The 17,275-nt window shown below is 36.3% G+C and overlaps 2 protein-coding genes across 3 annotated transcripts; one reads left to right on the forward strand and one right to left on the reverse strand.

Annotated features, from left to right (window-relative positions):
• Positions 1–6,425: 6,425 nt before the first annotated feature.
• On the reverse strand, positions 6,426–12,626 carry LOC308687046 (retinol dehydrogenase 11). Of its 2 annotated transcripts, XM_081359262.1 has the most exons (8): positions 12,520–12,626; positions 12,270–12,384; positions 11,092–11,232; positions 8,438–8,629; positions 8,104–8,265; positions 7,647–7,763; positions 7,339–7,543; positions 6,426–7,066 (listed from the first exon to the last, which is right to left on the reverse strand). In XM_081359262.1, the coding sequence occupies exons 2-8, from the start codon at positions 12,343–12,345 to the stop codon at positions 6,970–6,972; spliced, it is 990 nt and encodes a 329-aa protein (XP_081215388.1). In that variant the 5' UTR covers positions 12,346–12,384; positions 12,520–12,626; the 3' UTR covers positions 6,426–6,969. The 2 variants fall into 2 exon arrangements, with proteins under 2 accessions (XP_081215388.1, XP_081215387.1); XM_081359261.1 differs by lacking the exon at positions 12,520–12,626 and having other exon boundaries at positions 12,270–12,477.
• Positions 12,627–13,636: 1,010 nt separating this feature from the next.
• Positions 13,637–16,748, forward strand: tmed3 (transmembrane p24 trafficking protein 3). Its single transcript, XM_081359263.1, has 3 exons — positions 13,637–13,910; positions 14,123–14,368; positions 14,455–16,748. The coding sequence occupies exons 1-3, from the start codon at positions 13,767–13,769 to the stop codon at positions 14,686–14,688; spliced, it is 624 nt and encodes a 207-aa protein (XP_081215389.1). The 5' UTR covers positions 13,637–13,766; the 3' UTR covers positions 14,689–16,748.
• Positions 16,749–17,275: the final 527 nt, after the last annotated feature.

The raw sequence follows: 17,275 nt of genomic DNA on the forward strand, positions 1-17,275 counted from the left end.
AACCTATTTTTAGACTATGCTAATGTTTTATTTATTATTTTATTCTTGCTTTAAATCACTTCTAACGTGTTTAGTAACCCTTAAGGTTTTTTTTTTCTTTTTTTTTGTATCTTGGTGATACCTAGATACTCTATAGCTCTATAGTATGAATGTATGTAGTATGAATGATATCCAGACATACTAGGCTACATTCACCGTGTTGTCGTTATCATGTGACCTGCAGCATCAGTTATTGCATCCTCTATTATGGTAGCCTACTATCTCATGGGATAGTAAAGTGTACATCGTATGCAATGGTACTTGTATTGTAATGGTACTTTTTACTTACTCGTTTATGATTATACTGTGAATTCAGACATACTTCTTTTATTAAATGCTGTTTTTCGCCTACTAGGGAAGTATGCCATTTCAGACACCACCCCCTGATCCCTAAACCCACCCCTAAACCTACCCATCTCCACCCATTAGATGCTTTTACCCCGCCCACTTCCGGCATCAGACTGGCGCTGTCATCCTCACACTGCTATGACGTATGGTTCCGCGGTTCTGCAGTTGGTTAATATTGAAATTCGGAGCCGCACAGTATACTACTCTTACTACTTTTACAATATCTTTCTATGACATAAATAGTAGAAGAGATGCTAGTATGCAGTTCCGAATTCACCAAGTCTTTGTAGAAATAGTATGCTAGTATACTATTCCATAATATGCTGCTTCAGTTCAGTTAGGATAAGCCAGTTCCAGGGAGTTGTCGCCCTCTAGTGGCTGAGTAGTGCAATTGTACAAACGCATAAAGCAGCTTGGTCATCCGTATAGGTCAACTACTAGATAACTAGAGCTAGTGCATACTAAGCTCTCCTCCTCCTCCTCCCATTATTTGAAGGGATAGGAAAGGCAGAAAATAATCACATCAACAGTTTTTAGCGCAATTTTCCAACGGACAAAATTGCGATTGTTAACTCATGATTTCTGTTCTGTCTGTGCGCACCAATCTTGCACTTCTATCTCCTCCTCAACCAGACCACCTAGAGACTTCGGGTTTTCGGCATTATGTTAAGGAAGGTCTAATCTCGGGAACGCACACACAAAAAAAAAACACTCACTGAGTTTTTATTACTTGTTTTTTTTGTTTGTTTTTTTGTAAACCTCAAAAATATTTACAGAAGTCCTTGTGTGGCTTTTAATTTAAATGGGATATTTAGTGTAAGTATGTTTCAATTTATTCAGTATGATTGTAAAATAGTAATTAATAAAGCCCATTTAAGTAGCTTCAGTGTACCAAGCTGATTTGTAACTTTTTATATGAGTAGCTTCACTGTAGCCTATAGCTGCTTTAAATTATGAATATTTTAATAGTTTTCCAAACATTGATGACAAAACTATGATGACCAAACTTGTGTTGCTTTAACTTATGTTTGTCTGAATGTGAAAGTGTGAAGTTGATAATCGTATTTCTCAGAAATAACCACATTTCATATCCAAGAAAAAAAAAAAAAAAAGACATTTAGCTCCCCCCCCCCCCCCCCCCCTTTTTCTGCAGTTGTTTTTTGCTCACACAGGTATAGCTCAGGGTTATTTTTTCAAAACTTCTCATGTTTCAGCTCAAAGGAAAAATCTGACAAAGGAGTCGGTCGGACTTTGCTCTTTCAGAATGAAACTGTTGTATCAGGCAGAATATAGTCACCTGAAAATAAAGCAAGGAATTTATGTTCTTTACACTTTAACATTTGTGAGTGTGACGATGGATATATAATGCTATAGCTGTTCTTAATGTAAGCTGTTGAAAAACATATAATAACCACTTCTATTTTTAAGAATGAAAATAAAATGACATTTAAAATGACATTTATTGACAATTATTTCTATATGTACTTTGAATAAAACTTAATATTGCAGTATTGCATATATTAATCATAACATGTATGTTCAATAACATTACAACAAGCAGTCAGTCAAATTTCAAACATCTGTTAAATTAAGAGAAAAAAATGCTTCTTGAATAGTATTGAAAGCCACACATGATACATATTTAGTTATGTTGTCCTTAATTTAGATTTTAGATCATTAAAAGGAAATTGCGCAATATTTCTTATTTAATGTCCCAAATGTATATTCACAAAAAATGAACTATAATGTAAACAATAGTTTCAGAATTAAACTTGTTTTAATGATTTTTTTGATGAGTGGTGAACAGGAGATGACTAATAGTAATGCTGGGAATGTGTGTTCTGTAATCCTGCTGCGTTGCTGAAGATGTTTTAGCATATATCCTATTATCCACATGAATGATCCTGGTGTGTGATTTGGACGGAACTCCAGGATCAGATAAAGGACGACTGAAGCTTGTTTGCTTTGCATGCGACTTTCACACCATCCAGAGGAACTCAACTAGATAATTGGCCACAAAGCCCACAGAGTCACTGCCTCTCTTTCCCTGACACAGGCATGCTAAGACATCACTAACCATCACTCGCAAAACAACCAGTCAGGCGGAACGACTGCTCATCTCTCGGGAGTAAAGTTGTACTTGGGAATTTCATTTGATTTAATACACTTTTTAAAATGTAAAATATTTATTATAGCTCTTCAAAAATTCCGTGTTTAGTTATGTATAGAAACCTGCTATAGGCAATCCACAGAAGAGTCTAATAAGGAAGTATATAATGCTTGAAACTGGGTTTGGTTTCTGGGAATTATATAAACTACATCATCTACACCCTTTATGGGGCATCGTCATTTATATCCAAATGTGTTTTCAAACGGTTTTCGTCATTTTTAGTGCACATTTGGTAAAATAACTCAAAGATCAAATGCATAAATGACAAAGTCCTTTTAGGGGATGCTTTCTGTGTAGCAGCACTATTGTTCAGTACTGGCTGGAAGTATAATAGTATTTTTACCTGTGTTTTAGGTTGATGTTAATAAGTTTTATAGAAGACAGAGAGGAAAAGCTGTACCTTTCCCAGAAAGTATTGATGATAGTGACGGCAGTGCATCAGAAAATAAGGTCGTAGTAAGAAAGGAAGAAGCTGAAGATCAAGGAAAATCGAAGCAGCGAGGGTGATGGCAGAGAAGAAGAATATAAGCCATAGATTGTTGTGGAAGTCAGGAATTTTGTAACATTATCCTATGGCAGTTTGGAAGATGTGATCCAGACTACAACCAGAGGTCAGGAAAGAGGCCACTGCCTATTGGTCTCACCACACTGACAAACAAATGATCCAAAAATGATGACTAAACAGAATCGAGTTACGCGTGGAAAGTGTGGGCTTCACTGAAAAAGAAGTGTCATGTTGATTTTCACTTGTGCTACAATCATTGATTTGGAATTCCAAGTATGAAACAATGTTAAATTATTTTTTTATGTTTTTTTGAAACATCACGTCTAGGACATCGTTTCACTACTTTCCTGGCAGCTAAGTTGCATCTAAATTTGTGAAGTTGTAAAATTGTAAAGATTTTGACATTTTCAAATGTAAGTTCCAAATTAAATATAGCAGTGCACGATAAAATGGAATCTTAATAAAGCTTTTTAATGTTTTTTGAAACACTAAGACTTTTTTCACTACTTTTCAGACTGTCATATGCATTTGACTGTCATAGTGAATATGCATTTAAATGTGTGTGAAGTTTCAGACAAGTTTCAGGCAAAAATATTTTACCCTAATAGGACAAAGTCAGTGATAAATGACAGCGCTCTAAAAAAGGTCAAAGGTCAGATGTTGAAAACTAATTATGGAAAATGATTTTAGTGTTAAATATATGTAAAATATAAAGTCATTTATCTTTTCTATCTGTGATTTCATAATTAGTCCCACAGTGGGTTAACTTTGACTTTTATGAACATTTATTAACTGTGAAGTTTAAGTTGATTTTAGTGTTAAGAATAAACCAATGCACCATATTCTGTCAGTGAAGCATTTGTTGAGTCATTGAGAGATGAGCGTGATTTAATTTGTTGGACAGCTGTCTGGGATGTGCGTTTGAATGCGTGTGTATGTGTGCATTTGTGCGTGTCTGTGTCCCCTTCAGCCTATTTTGTACCAGACATAAGCGTTATATATCCCTTATGTCTGACATCCATTACACATGATTGCAAGTGATAAGTTCTTAGTCGCATTGAAGGATGATTAAGCTTTTTACTTGTTTTAACTCGTCTTAGGCTGAAGCCGTGCAGTGAGTTTGTAGTCCCTGGAATGCTACAAACCTGCATTCTCACACCACCTTGAGGCACATGTGTACAATGACAAACACTCACACACACCCTAATAAATCCTGCGATGTGTCTGTGCGTGGGGAAATTTAATGTGATGTTGACTGCTCGGAGCAAACAGTGCATGTTACTGCATGCACCTGTTACAGGGACAGTCCACACACACACACACAAAAAAAAAAAAGAAGAAAAAAGGAAAATGCTCTCATAATTTTACATTTTCTAAAATGTATCAAAAACATGTGGTTTTTGGGACTATACAATGAATGTCAATGGGGTCCAATGTTGTTTTGAAAAAGCTGTTAAACATTTATTGTGTATTCAGCAGGTTTAAAATGACTGAAATTACATTTTTGGGTGAACTATGCATTTAAAGGCTTAGGGTTAGGGTTACTGTTCTATGAATGTTTTACTAATGTTCCCATTAAGTTATGAAAACGTTTTCTTGGTTATGTGAACGTTAGAGCGTCATGTTATCATTTTGCAAGTGTTGCGGGAACGTTACTTCTGAATATTCTCTATAGCTTCTGAACAAAAATGTTTGTGATAATGTTTTAATAACGTTATTAAAGACCAAATAACTTTGAATGTATGTTCTATTAACGTTACTGGAAGAACATTTGTTCATAACTTTGAACAAGAACCTTGCCAGAGTGTTACCCAAAGTTACCGAGAATGTCTCCTATTAGCTGGTTATATAAGTGTGTGAGATTCAGTGCAGTCCTTGATTCAACTCTAAAACTCAGCAAAAGCTTTTCCTTTAAAATTTTCTCCTCCTTGGTTTTCCAAACCGACTCTACATTCTACAGTCTTCTTATATCTTTATCTCTCATTGAGCATTAAGTGACAAGTGATGCTGAGTGATTTTGGCAGATGAAAGCCCATAAAACAACAGCAGGAAGTGTTCTGTCGCTTATCTGAAGAGGGTGTGCCGCAGCCAGGGAAGCAGAAGAGGAGATAGATAGGTATGTGAAGACTGGAATGTTCATTTCAGTCACACCTGGGATAAAACACACCTATTGGACCTGGTCTTTCCCTTTTCATTGGCTGATTTGATCATGACTGACAGCACAACCAACAAATAAACACTCTCTTTTGGCTGCTGAAGGGGTTTGATCTATGATCCGCAATTGTGAACCAATAGCATGTCATGGTTGACTTGCAGATAGGTGGGGTGGAGAGGAAATAAAACTCATCTGTGGGGTGTGTCCACAGTGGCATACGTACAGACTGTGAGTCTGTACAACACCGTGCAGATCTCCTGCCTCAAAACCATGGTTTGTGGAAGGCGGAATTAGACTCATCCTGGCGGAAAGCTGCCGAGAGCCATGGAAAAATCACAGATGTCCTCTCTAAACTGGCAATCTCAGCTGCAGCTACCTATATGGGGAGACATGTCATGAAGACTCAGTTGCTGTTCTTTTGGCTGAAAGAAAAATGCTGGACAGAGCAGGTGGGAACTTGTGCCGGAGATTTGTATGGAAGCAGTTGGAGTTCTCAGTGGGACTGTTGAGTATATGTTCAAATGGTCGCTCACATCTCCTTATCACTTTTCCAGCCCAGCTAAAGATGGTGAATCTGTTGGACGGAGAACTGATAAGGGCATGTGGCTGACACATACAGCTTTGTGTCTGCTGGGCTCTCAGGTCAGGGTGCGTTGGTGATATGTGCACATTTGTGAATGTCAATGACTGAATAACTTGTAGTTGGTAATAAGTTTAACTCAGTATTATTTTAAAAACTTTTCAAACTCTTACTTGAACTTTTTTCCAGATACTGCTGAAACAGCATAATTTACTGTCATTTCATGTCTTACTTGCATACATATAATCATCATGTTTGAGTTTTGTATTTCTAAATTATGGTCCCAATGAGAACCAATATTTATTAATTTAACCATAATTAACTTTTTTTTTTTACTATATTAAAACTGAAATGTAGGTGTATGTATGTATGTTTCAATGTAAACTCGGGCTGCTCATGAGTTGGTGATGTTGTATTTTTAGTCTCTTTTTTTATTCAGCTTTACCAAACAAGACACTTCTCAATCACATTAATTTCTATAATAATAAGTTAGCAGTAGATTAGATTCATTGACTTTGCAAATTGGTAGAGTATGTGTTACTTTTCTTAATACAGACATTATTATCTTTTGATGACAATAATGCTCACGGCTTAATGAAAACAATACCAATAGGCGCAAGCAAGCAAAAACATTCAAATAAACTCTGTTTATGTAAGGGGAAAAGAATTTAAACATTCCAATTTTACTCCAAATGCAACTCATGTCATTCTACAAACTTTACTGTATAAAATGCTCTTTACCTTTAATTTACAATTTATTTAATGTCTTTATTTCATCATTCAAGAATAGGCTTTGTGAATTTTGTCATGAACAGGCTTTGTTGTTATTGTCATGCATAGAATTTTATTGTGATACATGGTATCAAATTACACAAGCGATGGCAATGAAATCTGAATATGAAAGGTATATCAAATGTCTAATTTGTATAGCTATGCAATATGGCTAATAGCATTAAGATCTCCCAATTTATTTCATGCTTAAATTTACACTTCATACTGCAGTTTATTTTATTGCATAGGCATCACCAACCTGACAACTTTGGCTCTCCGTTCTTTATATAAAGTAAGCAGATTAAATAGACTGAAAATTTGGAATGTAAAATTTAGGCAGGAAAAGGCGACACACTGTTTTTTAAATGAAGAGAGTGATTTTCATTGGGCAAGGTGTTGTCTCAAGCCAGGCCCACCATGGAAGCACTGAGATCCCACAGTCTGCGGGCTGCAGCATCATCCCTACCCTGAGGAGCCGCCTCTTTGGGTGCACAATCACTGCAAAATGACCAAAAGAGAGCAATGAACAAAAGCATGAAATGATCATTATTTAACGACAATGCTCAGACAATAGTGTGAATCAAAGCTTTAAAACTGTATGGAAAAAAGTTTTTTGTTTTTTCTATTTTGACCTTATTAAAATTATGTAAAAAACATGTTTTGCGTTGTAACGCTAACTTTAGAAAAGTTGTTTACACCTCCATGCATGCCTTGATGAACATAATCATACTAAATTGCAGTTAACACATGTGACAGAAAAAGCCACTGACCTGTAGTAAAGGCCACTGGTATTCTGCAGACTCTCATCCACCGCACAATAGATGGTGGTCTGTGAACCCTGCCAAGGTGTTTTGACAAAGAAAAAAAAGGGCAAGAACATAAGCCTCTTCCACAGAGGCAGGGCGGGTAAAAAGTGTCGGCCGAGTTCAGTACGGATCACCCCAGGATGCAGAGAGTAAGTTGTCACTCCTGTGCCTGAATGACATACAGGGAAAGTGTTTGAAAGCAGCATGATTGAGAGTGTGACACTGTGATGTTCCAATTCAATAAGAATGAGAAAGTTTTCTTTATAGCTTACCTTTCAGCCTGACCGCTAGTTCACGGGTAAACAGAACATTGGCCAGCTTGCTCTGTCGATAGCTTATGTATGGATCATAGTCTTTCTCCAGGTTTATATCATCAAAATAAATCTTGCCTATCCAACAGAAAAAAAATTGAAATTTAATGAGTTACATGCTTGGGAATCAAAAAATCGAATGTGTCAGATAAACACTTTAAATGTATTTACATTGTAATACATTAAAATAAAATATGTTGGAAAATAATACCATGCCCTACAATGGTAAAATACAATTACCTTACATTTTGTCAAAACTGAGCATCTTGTCAGGGATTTGGATAAGGAGTTCAATTACTGCTTACAATAATTTAAATAATTATGATAAAAAATGATAAAATTATAATGATAAAAATGTGCAAGCTTTTTTTAGGCATAATTCAGCTAAGCACATAAAGACATAGATGGGATTCCACACCTTTATCGTGGGCCAAGCTGGAAACATTGACAACACGGCTGGGTGTTGATTTCTTCAACAAGTCCAGAAGTAAGTTGGTAAGCAGGAAATGGCCCAGGTGGTTCACCCCAAACTGCATCTCAAAGCCATCTTCTGTCTGCCACTGTGGGCACATCATTATCCCTGTTGGCATAAAAAAAAAAAAATCTAATTAAATTTAAATGAATGATTAAGTAAATACATAGGTTTCATTTGCTGACAGAGCAAACCTTGTAATCTTTTGGCAAAAAATAAAACACTTTGTTACTATATCAACTATGTGCTTATGCATTATAATCTGTCTGTCATTCCTCACCAGCGTTATTAATGAGAATATCCAATCTCTCCTCATTCTGCTGTACATCTTTGGCCAGAGCTCGGACAGACTGCAAGGAGGCCAGATCCAGCATCTTCACAACCACGTTGCCATTTCCGCTCCTCTTCCTGATCTCATCCGCTGCTTTGTTGGCTCTGCCCATGTCTCTGCAAGCCAGAATCACCCTTGCACCTGAACAATGGAGGTTTATAAACAGTAATTGTTGTGACAATGCAATGTTTTCTGCAACCATCAAGCCTTCAACAAATACAACAGTACTATAAAAAAAACAGTACTATACAGTACAACAGTACTACTAATACTTTGAAGGGGTTTCATTAGCCTCAGAATAACAAACTGGGCCATGTTAGTGTGGTTTCATAAGTGATGGATTGCTTAATTAAACCAGTTTTATCTCCCCCTGTGAATTTATCATCCTTTTCAAACCCATCGGATATACCATTGAGGGTACTGAATATCAATCAGTATAAAAATCAATCAAATGAATAAGATAGAGCCTCCAACAATCATCTAACAGGCCTGTTTGTGAAATTCAGGGACAGATTTCCATCGGCACTGTTATGAGGGTCATTGATGTGATGCTCATTTTGTGTCTGGATTCAAAAAGTTATTCAAAAAAAACATTAAACATTTAATTCAGACCAACAAATTGAATTGAATACACCTCTACTATGATAAACATACAATCAATTTTAATTTTTGTGGTGGTGTAACTGTCCAGAGATTGTAAAAATAGTGACTTTAGTACTTTTCAGTAAAAATATACAAATCTGTTTTAAACTGTAATATTTGTTTAAACGTTTGTCCTCTAAATCAAGGTCAGTTTTTTGCCAAGTCACTAAAAAAACAAAACAGAGTGGACCTCTTTAGACCGTCATTACCAGGGCCTGACATTAACTTTTTTGCTCACCAGCCACTGTGGTTAGTGGTTTTCCAGAGTTACTAGCCACTCAGCATTTTCACTGGCCACAATTTTGACATCGATACCATAGGGAAAAACTGCCATATAGATATTTTTAATATTATCTAATTTGGCATCCGGTATATTAGGCTGCTGTCACTTCAAAAGCTGACGCATGTACCCATTATACTGTTTTATATAGCCAATATACTTGTCTTTATGTGCACGTACTTTGGTTGCGAGCACAAAATCTGCGGGAATGAGTAAAATTATACTCAATACGTGCAATCCCTCTCTGAAATTCAAGCCCTGTAACACAACAATATTCATCCAGAGCTCAACTCGCTGTCGGAGAGATTATAGGGCTAGAACGCGCAGCTGGTATTGTGCATCTTGCAGAAGAGTTTCAGATATTTTAGTGATAAGTATCGAAAAATCAATACTTTTGACAACACTTCATTGAACTTAGTTTATTATTTCAGAGGTCTAACGTTACACTATCATACTCAACTGCATTTGAGTGACTTGAAAGTTATAAAGTTATTCTATGTGTTAGTTTGTTGTCTGTATGAGACTAGCAGTAAGCTAGATCAACATTAGAATAACATACTGATCATATTCTAACATTTCATCATGTTGAGCTAAATAACATTGATTCGTTTTATGTACATTTGCTCACCTGTCTAATAAAGTGCAAGCGAGAGTGGCGTCTCTGTCAAGTCGTACAGCTCTGTCAAGTCGAAGTTTGTCGCGGATGCGGAGCTCCCAGCATCTCGAAAATGCCACACTGATATTGATCCTTGTCTTATTTCTCCTTTTGTCCCAAAGTCTGCTTGCCATGGTTCATAATGTTTGAACAAAACAACAACAGCGTGCCGCCATAAATTACGCAGTTGTCCACGTCTGTCGCCATGGTTACTATGGCAGTACAAGTGGAAACCAGGGGTAACGCAGACATTGCGTCATTGACAGGCGTCAAGGGATGGGCACTATTTACAAATTCTTGGAAACATTTAGGATAATTTAAGTACACAACTGAAAGAAATATATAACACTGTGCAAGTGGTTTTTGGATATTTTGATACAAAATTCTTACATATTGTACCTTTAAAAGACTACAACTGAAAAATGTATATTATATAAAATTCAACCCGCCAAAGTGACTGCGTTACACGCCACCACTGAAATCCACCCGCATTTGGAGGGTGTTAATGTCAAGCCCTGCTCATTACTGTGTTTTAAGGTTGTCATTAAAGGTGCAGTAAGCGATTTCTGAAAAATGCTGTTGATATTTGAAATCACCAAAACAAACACGCCCTTCCCCAAAAGGATTGCACACCTACCTTTATGGCTCCGCCTCCAAAATTCACAAACAGGCTATGCAACACAGGCACCTTGCCCTAATGAGAACGCCCTTACTGCTGATTGGCTACAAGTGTGTTGTGGTGCTCCGTCTGATCCACTTTCAACAGTGTTTCTCAGAAATCGCTTACTTCAGTTTTTTACATATTTTGGGCTTTTTTTTTCTTTCTTTTTTTTTAAATATCAGATAGGGTAACCTTACCAAGCGTTTTAAACTTGATTTAAAAGGCTAGGCCTATTTTTTTTGTTATAATTTTGAACATCCTTACTGATATAATATCAAAAAATAGACTTGCTATATAGACCTATCATGATGCCAGTTTAACTAATACTTTAAAATAACTTAGGAACTCCATTAAAATGATCTGACCTCTCTTGGCCATGTCCACTGCAGTCTCTTTGCCGATACCAGTGTTGGCTCCCGTTATCAGAACAGTTTTGCCGTCCAAGCGCGCTCTGCTGCGGCAGACTCCACCACCCAGCCATCTCCGCAGGGCAAAGAGACCCACACCTACCGGTACAGCAACATCATTACCTCACCTCTAACCTTTTCCACTCTCTTTTTTTGTTTAGCAAAAGTGGTGTTTAAAAAAAAAATCACAGGGGATAAATATATCACAAATAAACACTTAAGAAAACAGGATAAGAAACTCAAGGTAGAGCAAGGCAATAAATTACATTTTCAAGCAAGATACAGTAAACAGAGATAGTCTACTAAAAAGGCAATTCACAAAAAATATAGCCTAAAGCAACTGAAATTAAACATACAATAAATGAATAAACATAGCCTAAATAAATAACAAGTAACTTAAAAAAAAAAAAAAAAATCTTTAGGAAATCAGGAGGTAACTCTTATGATGAAACCATAATTGTTTTAATTAACAGCAGTTTTAGCAGTTTTCTTTTTAAATGACGAACAAAGGGAGACATTTAAATCAACACAGAAAAGCCTAAAATTGGGCTTAGAATCAGTGACTACATTTATGGAGACCTCTAACCTACTCTCAAAACGTTGGTATCTTTGATAAGCCCAGGCAAAGGTTATCCGATAAACATGCAAGAGGGTCATAGAGATATCAATAAGATAATAAAAGATATATCTTAGATGTATCATTATTTCTCATTAAATATTAACAAATATTGTTAAATATAACAGTGTTCCCACATCTTTCAATCAATAAAATCCCATGACTTTTTTTCTTTTACCTTTTTTAATTTATTTAACATTTGACATATATTGCACGCACTAAACGCACTTTCTTTGCTGAGTCACTGCAAAATGATAGTCATTTACGTTAGTCATCGTTTAGTCATCGTTTAGAAGCGTTTAGTCATCAATATATATATATATATATATATATATATATATATTTTTTTTTTTTTTTTTTTTTTTTCAGAATCTATTTATGAGTGTAAATTATTAGTTTTAAAAGTGCCTCATATTGACATGTTTTTGGTTGCCGTAGGAACCCTTATTATTCTGGGAAGCCATTATATTATCAAACAAGTAATGCAAAACATGCAAACTATGGTTTAACTTTTGCCTACCCGTAACCAGGACAGCTGTGACACCTGTAGGGTGTTCTTCCACAAACTCCTTCGCTGCCTTTGTGTATTCCTGCATTATTACACCTGGTAGATTCACCTTCAACTACTTCAGCTCCTTCAGCATCGAAAGTGTTTACAGAGTACAGACAGACAGAGAGACGGAGAGGTCAGTCACCGCCCACACACACACACACACGCACACGCACACACACAGGAAAAGAGAACTTCGGAGTAAACACAGTGGACTCACGTGCTCCAGCCTCGAATTTCAAAATAAGAGTGAAGGTTGTAAAATGCGGCTTTGGCATACACAGGAACAACAGTCATCAATAGTGTCATAATACATTTGAAATGACTAGTAGTGCTTGCCTACAGTCTGATTTAAGCGAAAAAAATGACACTTAAATTGTCAGGGTTGATTTGTCTTATAAGATAGACTGGTGCAAAACATAGTCAACTTAATCTAAGTAAATATTTCACCTTTTTTCCTCACACAGGATAAATTTGCCTTTAAACATGAAAATACCTTATTATAAATGAATCATATTTGCAGGTCCTTGGCATAACATGTTTGAAAACTCCTGCTTTAGTAAACACTGAGAAAATTGTCGAGACAACATTGTGGCATAGGGATTCGGTCAATGCCACTTACATTTTCTTTATAAGGTCATTGTAATTGTTAGAATAGTGTTTGGGTGTGTATTTGATACTTTCTATTCAGGCGAGGACCTGAAACATGGAGGAGCACATATTTGTGTGCATAACCTTGTACATCATGCCAAGGTTTAAGGCTCCAGCCTTTTTTTTTTCTTCCTAGCCAATGAAAAAATAACAATGATTAAAGGTCAACATTTTGAAGGCTGTGTAGAAAATCAAATATTTGGAAATAAGGATCATAAAACTCCCAAGCTTATTGTAAATTTGTTGTTGATTGCTATACAGCATTAAACAAAGAATATTTCAGAACTCATAGTGAAAAAGTGGGGAAAAAATATGAATATTTATTTTAAGTCTTCTACTTTGTAAAGTAGGCTAATTTATTGAATTGCTTCTTTTTATAGCCTATATATGTATTTCCTACCCCACTTCCTGAGTCTATAACATGAAAACTTTTAACTATAAAGTGTACACCAACTAGTTTATGTACTTGAAACAGCTTTGCTTTGTCGAAGTAATAGAATAAAACCATGAGGTAATAAGAATGATATTATTGCCTTCTTTACTGCCACCTACTGGTAACTGTATATAGAACAGGTCAGTCAGGAACTTAGAATTGAAAATAAGAAAATAAAAATAATCTGAAATGATCTAAAATAATTAATGAAATAATCGCACCTTTATTTATTTTGAAAACTAAAACGCCAAATAACCCGGAAGTGTCCCGTCGTCCTGCCACGTCAGTGGTGTGTCGCTTCAAGCTGTCAAGTAGCAGAGTGAACTCAATGGAGGAGGCTTTCTGTGCATTGTAAAGAATAATAATTTAAGTTTTCTTCCATCATGAGACACCCCTGTCTTTTAATTTTGGCTGTGTACATAGCCTTTATAAATGCTACCGAGTTAACTTTTGAATTGCCCGATAACGAGAAACAATGCTTTTACGAGGACCTAGAACAAGGAGTCAAGTTTGATATAGACTTTCAGGTAACTTAATTGACTCTTTTGTGTTTTGCAATGGTGGTTTATCATTTATCTTTTGCAAGTCCACGTTTGTTGATTATTTGCTTTTTTTTCACAAACAGATATTACCGTGATTTTTGCGGCTTCAGATGTTATTATTCAACACGGTTAAACAACCGAAGATACGATAGCCTATATTCCCAAATTTCAGTATTAATTCTCTCCTTTTCATACAGGTAATTGCTGGAGGAAACTATGATGTTGACTGTTTTGTGACAGATCCAGTGAATAACATGCTGTATCAGGAACGAAAAAAGCAATATGACAGCTTTTCCCATACAACAACCATGAAGGGAGTGTACAAGGTCTGCTTCAGCAACGAGTTCTCGACCTTCTCTCACAAAACTGTATACCTGGACTTCCGAACTGGAGAGGATGCCAGATTATTGCCTGACATGAACGGAGCGACAGCTCTCACACAGGTGAGAAACACAAATGCCATGCACTCACACACAGCATGCACTCTGCATATATGCATTTGATATGAACCTCTGAATAAATCATGCAGATGGAGTCGGCCTGCTTGTCTATCCATGAGATCCTGAAAGTGGTTTCAGACTCTCAGACCTGGTATCGTCTTCGAGAGGCTCAGGACCGACTCAGGGCTGAAGATCTGAATGAGCGTGTGCACATTTGGTCCATTGGGGAGGCCATCATCCTGTTTGTGGTCTGTATTGGCCAGGTGCTTATGCTTAAGAGTTTCTTCAATGACAAGAAAGCCAGTGTTGCCACCAGCACATAGACCTAGATCTCTAGTTTGCCGTCTTCTCTCCTTGAAGATAATCTGCTGATTTATTAGTCTGATCCCCTTAAAACAAAAAGTCTTGACTGTTGCCTACAACCAATAAAAAATAACATTGATGTCAAAACAAAATGCCTTAATTACAGAGTCATGTACTAAAAGAGTCCATTATCTTGTGTTGTATATTCAAATCGGCCTCTATGTGCATTGCTTACTGTTGCAGTAATGGAAATTGACCTGCTGCACTTTTATAATGCCACATCTTACTGTTTTTGGTTTGCACCAGTGTTGTTTGTTTTGTTAACATTGTACTTTATCCACTTGAAGTGTGCTCTTAAATGCATTAATGCAACTTTAAATGCATATGTCTTAACATACCTTTATAGAAAACAATAGTTGTGGTAGTTTTTGTATGGTAACTATAATGATATGATAATGAATGATTATGTTGTTGAGCTGAACCTCTATTTTTCTATTTAGCAAAGCCCTTCTTTGTTTATCCCACATTCAAAAGGGAAAATTCATGCAGGTGATTTATTTATATGTATAGATATATAGATATATCTGGCAAACTATATCATCTCTTAAAGGGGACTTCATCTCTTAAAGGGGTCATGAATTGAGAAATAAAAATTTCTTTGATCTTTTGACATGTAAGAGGTCATTGTACTATAAAAAAATCCTGCAGGTTTCAGAGCTCAAATCTGCCTCGTTAGTCCAAAAACAGCTTTTATTGAAACCCTTCTCCGAAAATGACTCATTTCGGATTACGTCACATTATGACGTACTAATGCGACGAGAGACCGCCTCTAGAATCAGATCAACGCCTATTTCTACATCATCGTATCTTTGGCGCCGCCCGCTGGCACATTACTGTGATGAGAATAGAGATACAGGATCACTGGACTAAAAACAACATTACCTGCAAAGGATCCTAATTCTAGGAAAGTCGTTATTTATTTTCAACTAGGCTATGTGAATGTCTTTTATTTGTTTGGTACTTTTCACTGTGGATTCTTTGGTAAATCAGTCGACATTTACGGCGCAGGCTTTGCAAACAGCCTTTTACTGTAAGATATGGACACGAGTATAACATGTAAGTAGTAGCCGTGTTCTGTGATCAGTGATCACAGAACTTCTAATATGATTCAAGTACAGTCCGACATTCTTTGTCTCAAAATCGTTTATTGCTGTTAATGTGTCAGAGTTCTGGACTCTCACCAAAACTTCCGTTTATCAATGCACGGCGCAATGAATCTCTTAATAACATTGTGTTTGGACTGTTATGATAAAAGCATTTGTGAGAGTGCAGAAATCGAGTTACAATGACGAGATCACTGCATTTGTGTCTGTCATCGGCTACAATGCTCATCGCTGCAACAATTCATGTGGTAGGAGTAGATCTAAATCTAATGCTATAATCAATACTTTTCATGATTATTTAACCTCGACAGCAGTAATTGTAAAAATCTAGTAAAAGTTTTCAGAAGAGTTCCACATGCAATACTCATGTGCGAAGATTTCATTTGCAAAGATGCTAGCCAGTCATAGCAGTGATCGTTTACACCGGAGTCTCATAGCAGACACGACACATCCAACAGAGCGTTCAAATCAGAGGGCTATAATCAGGGTAAATGGCCTTTTATTTATAAATTGACTCTTTTGATGTAAAAATCATACTTGCACTATAAGTGCACACCAGGAAACAAAAAAATATTACAAATTCAGTTCATGACCCCTTAATTATAAATTCTGTCAAGTGCAAACTGCATGCACACAATTGCTGGTTTAAGGGCATACATCATGTCTGTCACATATAATGCCTCTAACTGAAACATCAACTTATTGTGCAATTTTAAAGCTATTTTATAGACCTAATTCATATTCCTCAAATATTTGTTACAAACATAGCCTATCTCTTTTTTTCATTTACCTCAACCCTGGAAGTTGAATTGATTTGTGATTGCATTGATTTATTATGTCATTATTACCTTAAATCAAGTTGTTTATATTCCTGCCTTATGTAAATTGAACAATTAAAAGCAAAGTTTGGGATTGATTTTATGAATCGTCTTAATGGCATATAATCACAGACATAGCAAGAAGATTTTGAAACATCTCAGAGGAAATTAAAAAAAATACTTCTTGATGTAAATAAATATTTGGCACAAGCAAGACCATCTTAACTGTTGATATGTAAACAATAATGTAAAATACATTTTGTTGGACAGAAACTTAAGTTATTATAGTGTTCTTTCACTGATAATAGTTAATAGTCTAAGTGTAAATGATCCTCCAGAGTCCATATGACAAATCTATTTTCATCTACACAGTTATGAACATTGACTCTCACTGGCTTTCAGTTTATGAATACATTTCGCCTCAGCCCTCCCTTGAAATAATGCATGAATATGGATGGGCTGTTGTGCCTGAGCCTATTCAGTGCATTGGACTACCTCCAACGTTGGCATAGAACCACCAACGGCAGAGGAGACCACACCGACCAGTCCGAAGGATAATGATGGGGAGCAATGACTCAAAGGGGCTTCTGATCACCGAGAAGGGTCTGTCTGGCATGTCTGCAGTG

This window comes from Scardinius erythrophthalmus, assembly GCF_964197995.2.
Source record: "Scardinius erythrophthalmus genome assembly, chromosome: 2".
Lineage (NCBI taxonomy): Eukaryota > Metazoa > Chordata > Actinopteri > Cypriniformes > Leuciscidae > Scardinius > Scardinius erythrophthalmus.

Bases quoted from the DNA above. Each gene is read 5' to 3' on its own strand.
- LOC308687046 (XM_081359262.1), bottom strand. From the start codon at position 12,345: ATGCAGGAATACACAAAGGCAGCGAAGGAGTTTGTGGAAGAACACCCT. The intron at 11,233-12,269 runs GTAGGCAAAAGT...CTGTACCGGTAG, and splicing joins CACAGCTGTCCTGGTTACGG to GTGTGGGTCTCTTTGCCCTG. The intron at 7,067-7,338 runs GTCAGTGGCTTT...GTCATTTTGCAG, and splicing joins ACCAGTGGCCTTTACTACAG to TGATTGTGCACCCAAAGAGG.
- tmed3 (XM_081359263.1), top strand. From the start codon at position 13,767: ATGAGACACCCCTGTCTTTTAATTTTGGCTGTGTACATAGCCTTTATA. The intron at 13,911-14,122 runs GTAACTTAATTG...CTTTTCATACAG, and splicing joins AGTTTGATATAGACTTTCAG to GTAATTGCTGGAGGAAACTA. The intron at 14,369-14,454 runs GTGAGAAACACA...TAAATCATGCAG, and splicing joins GAGCGACAGCTCTCACACAG to ATGGAGTCGGCCTGCTTGTC.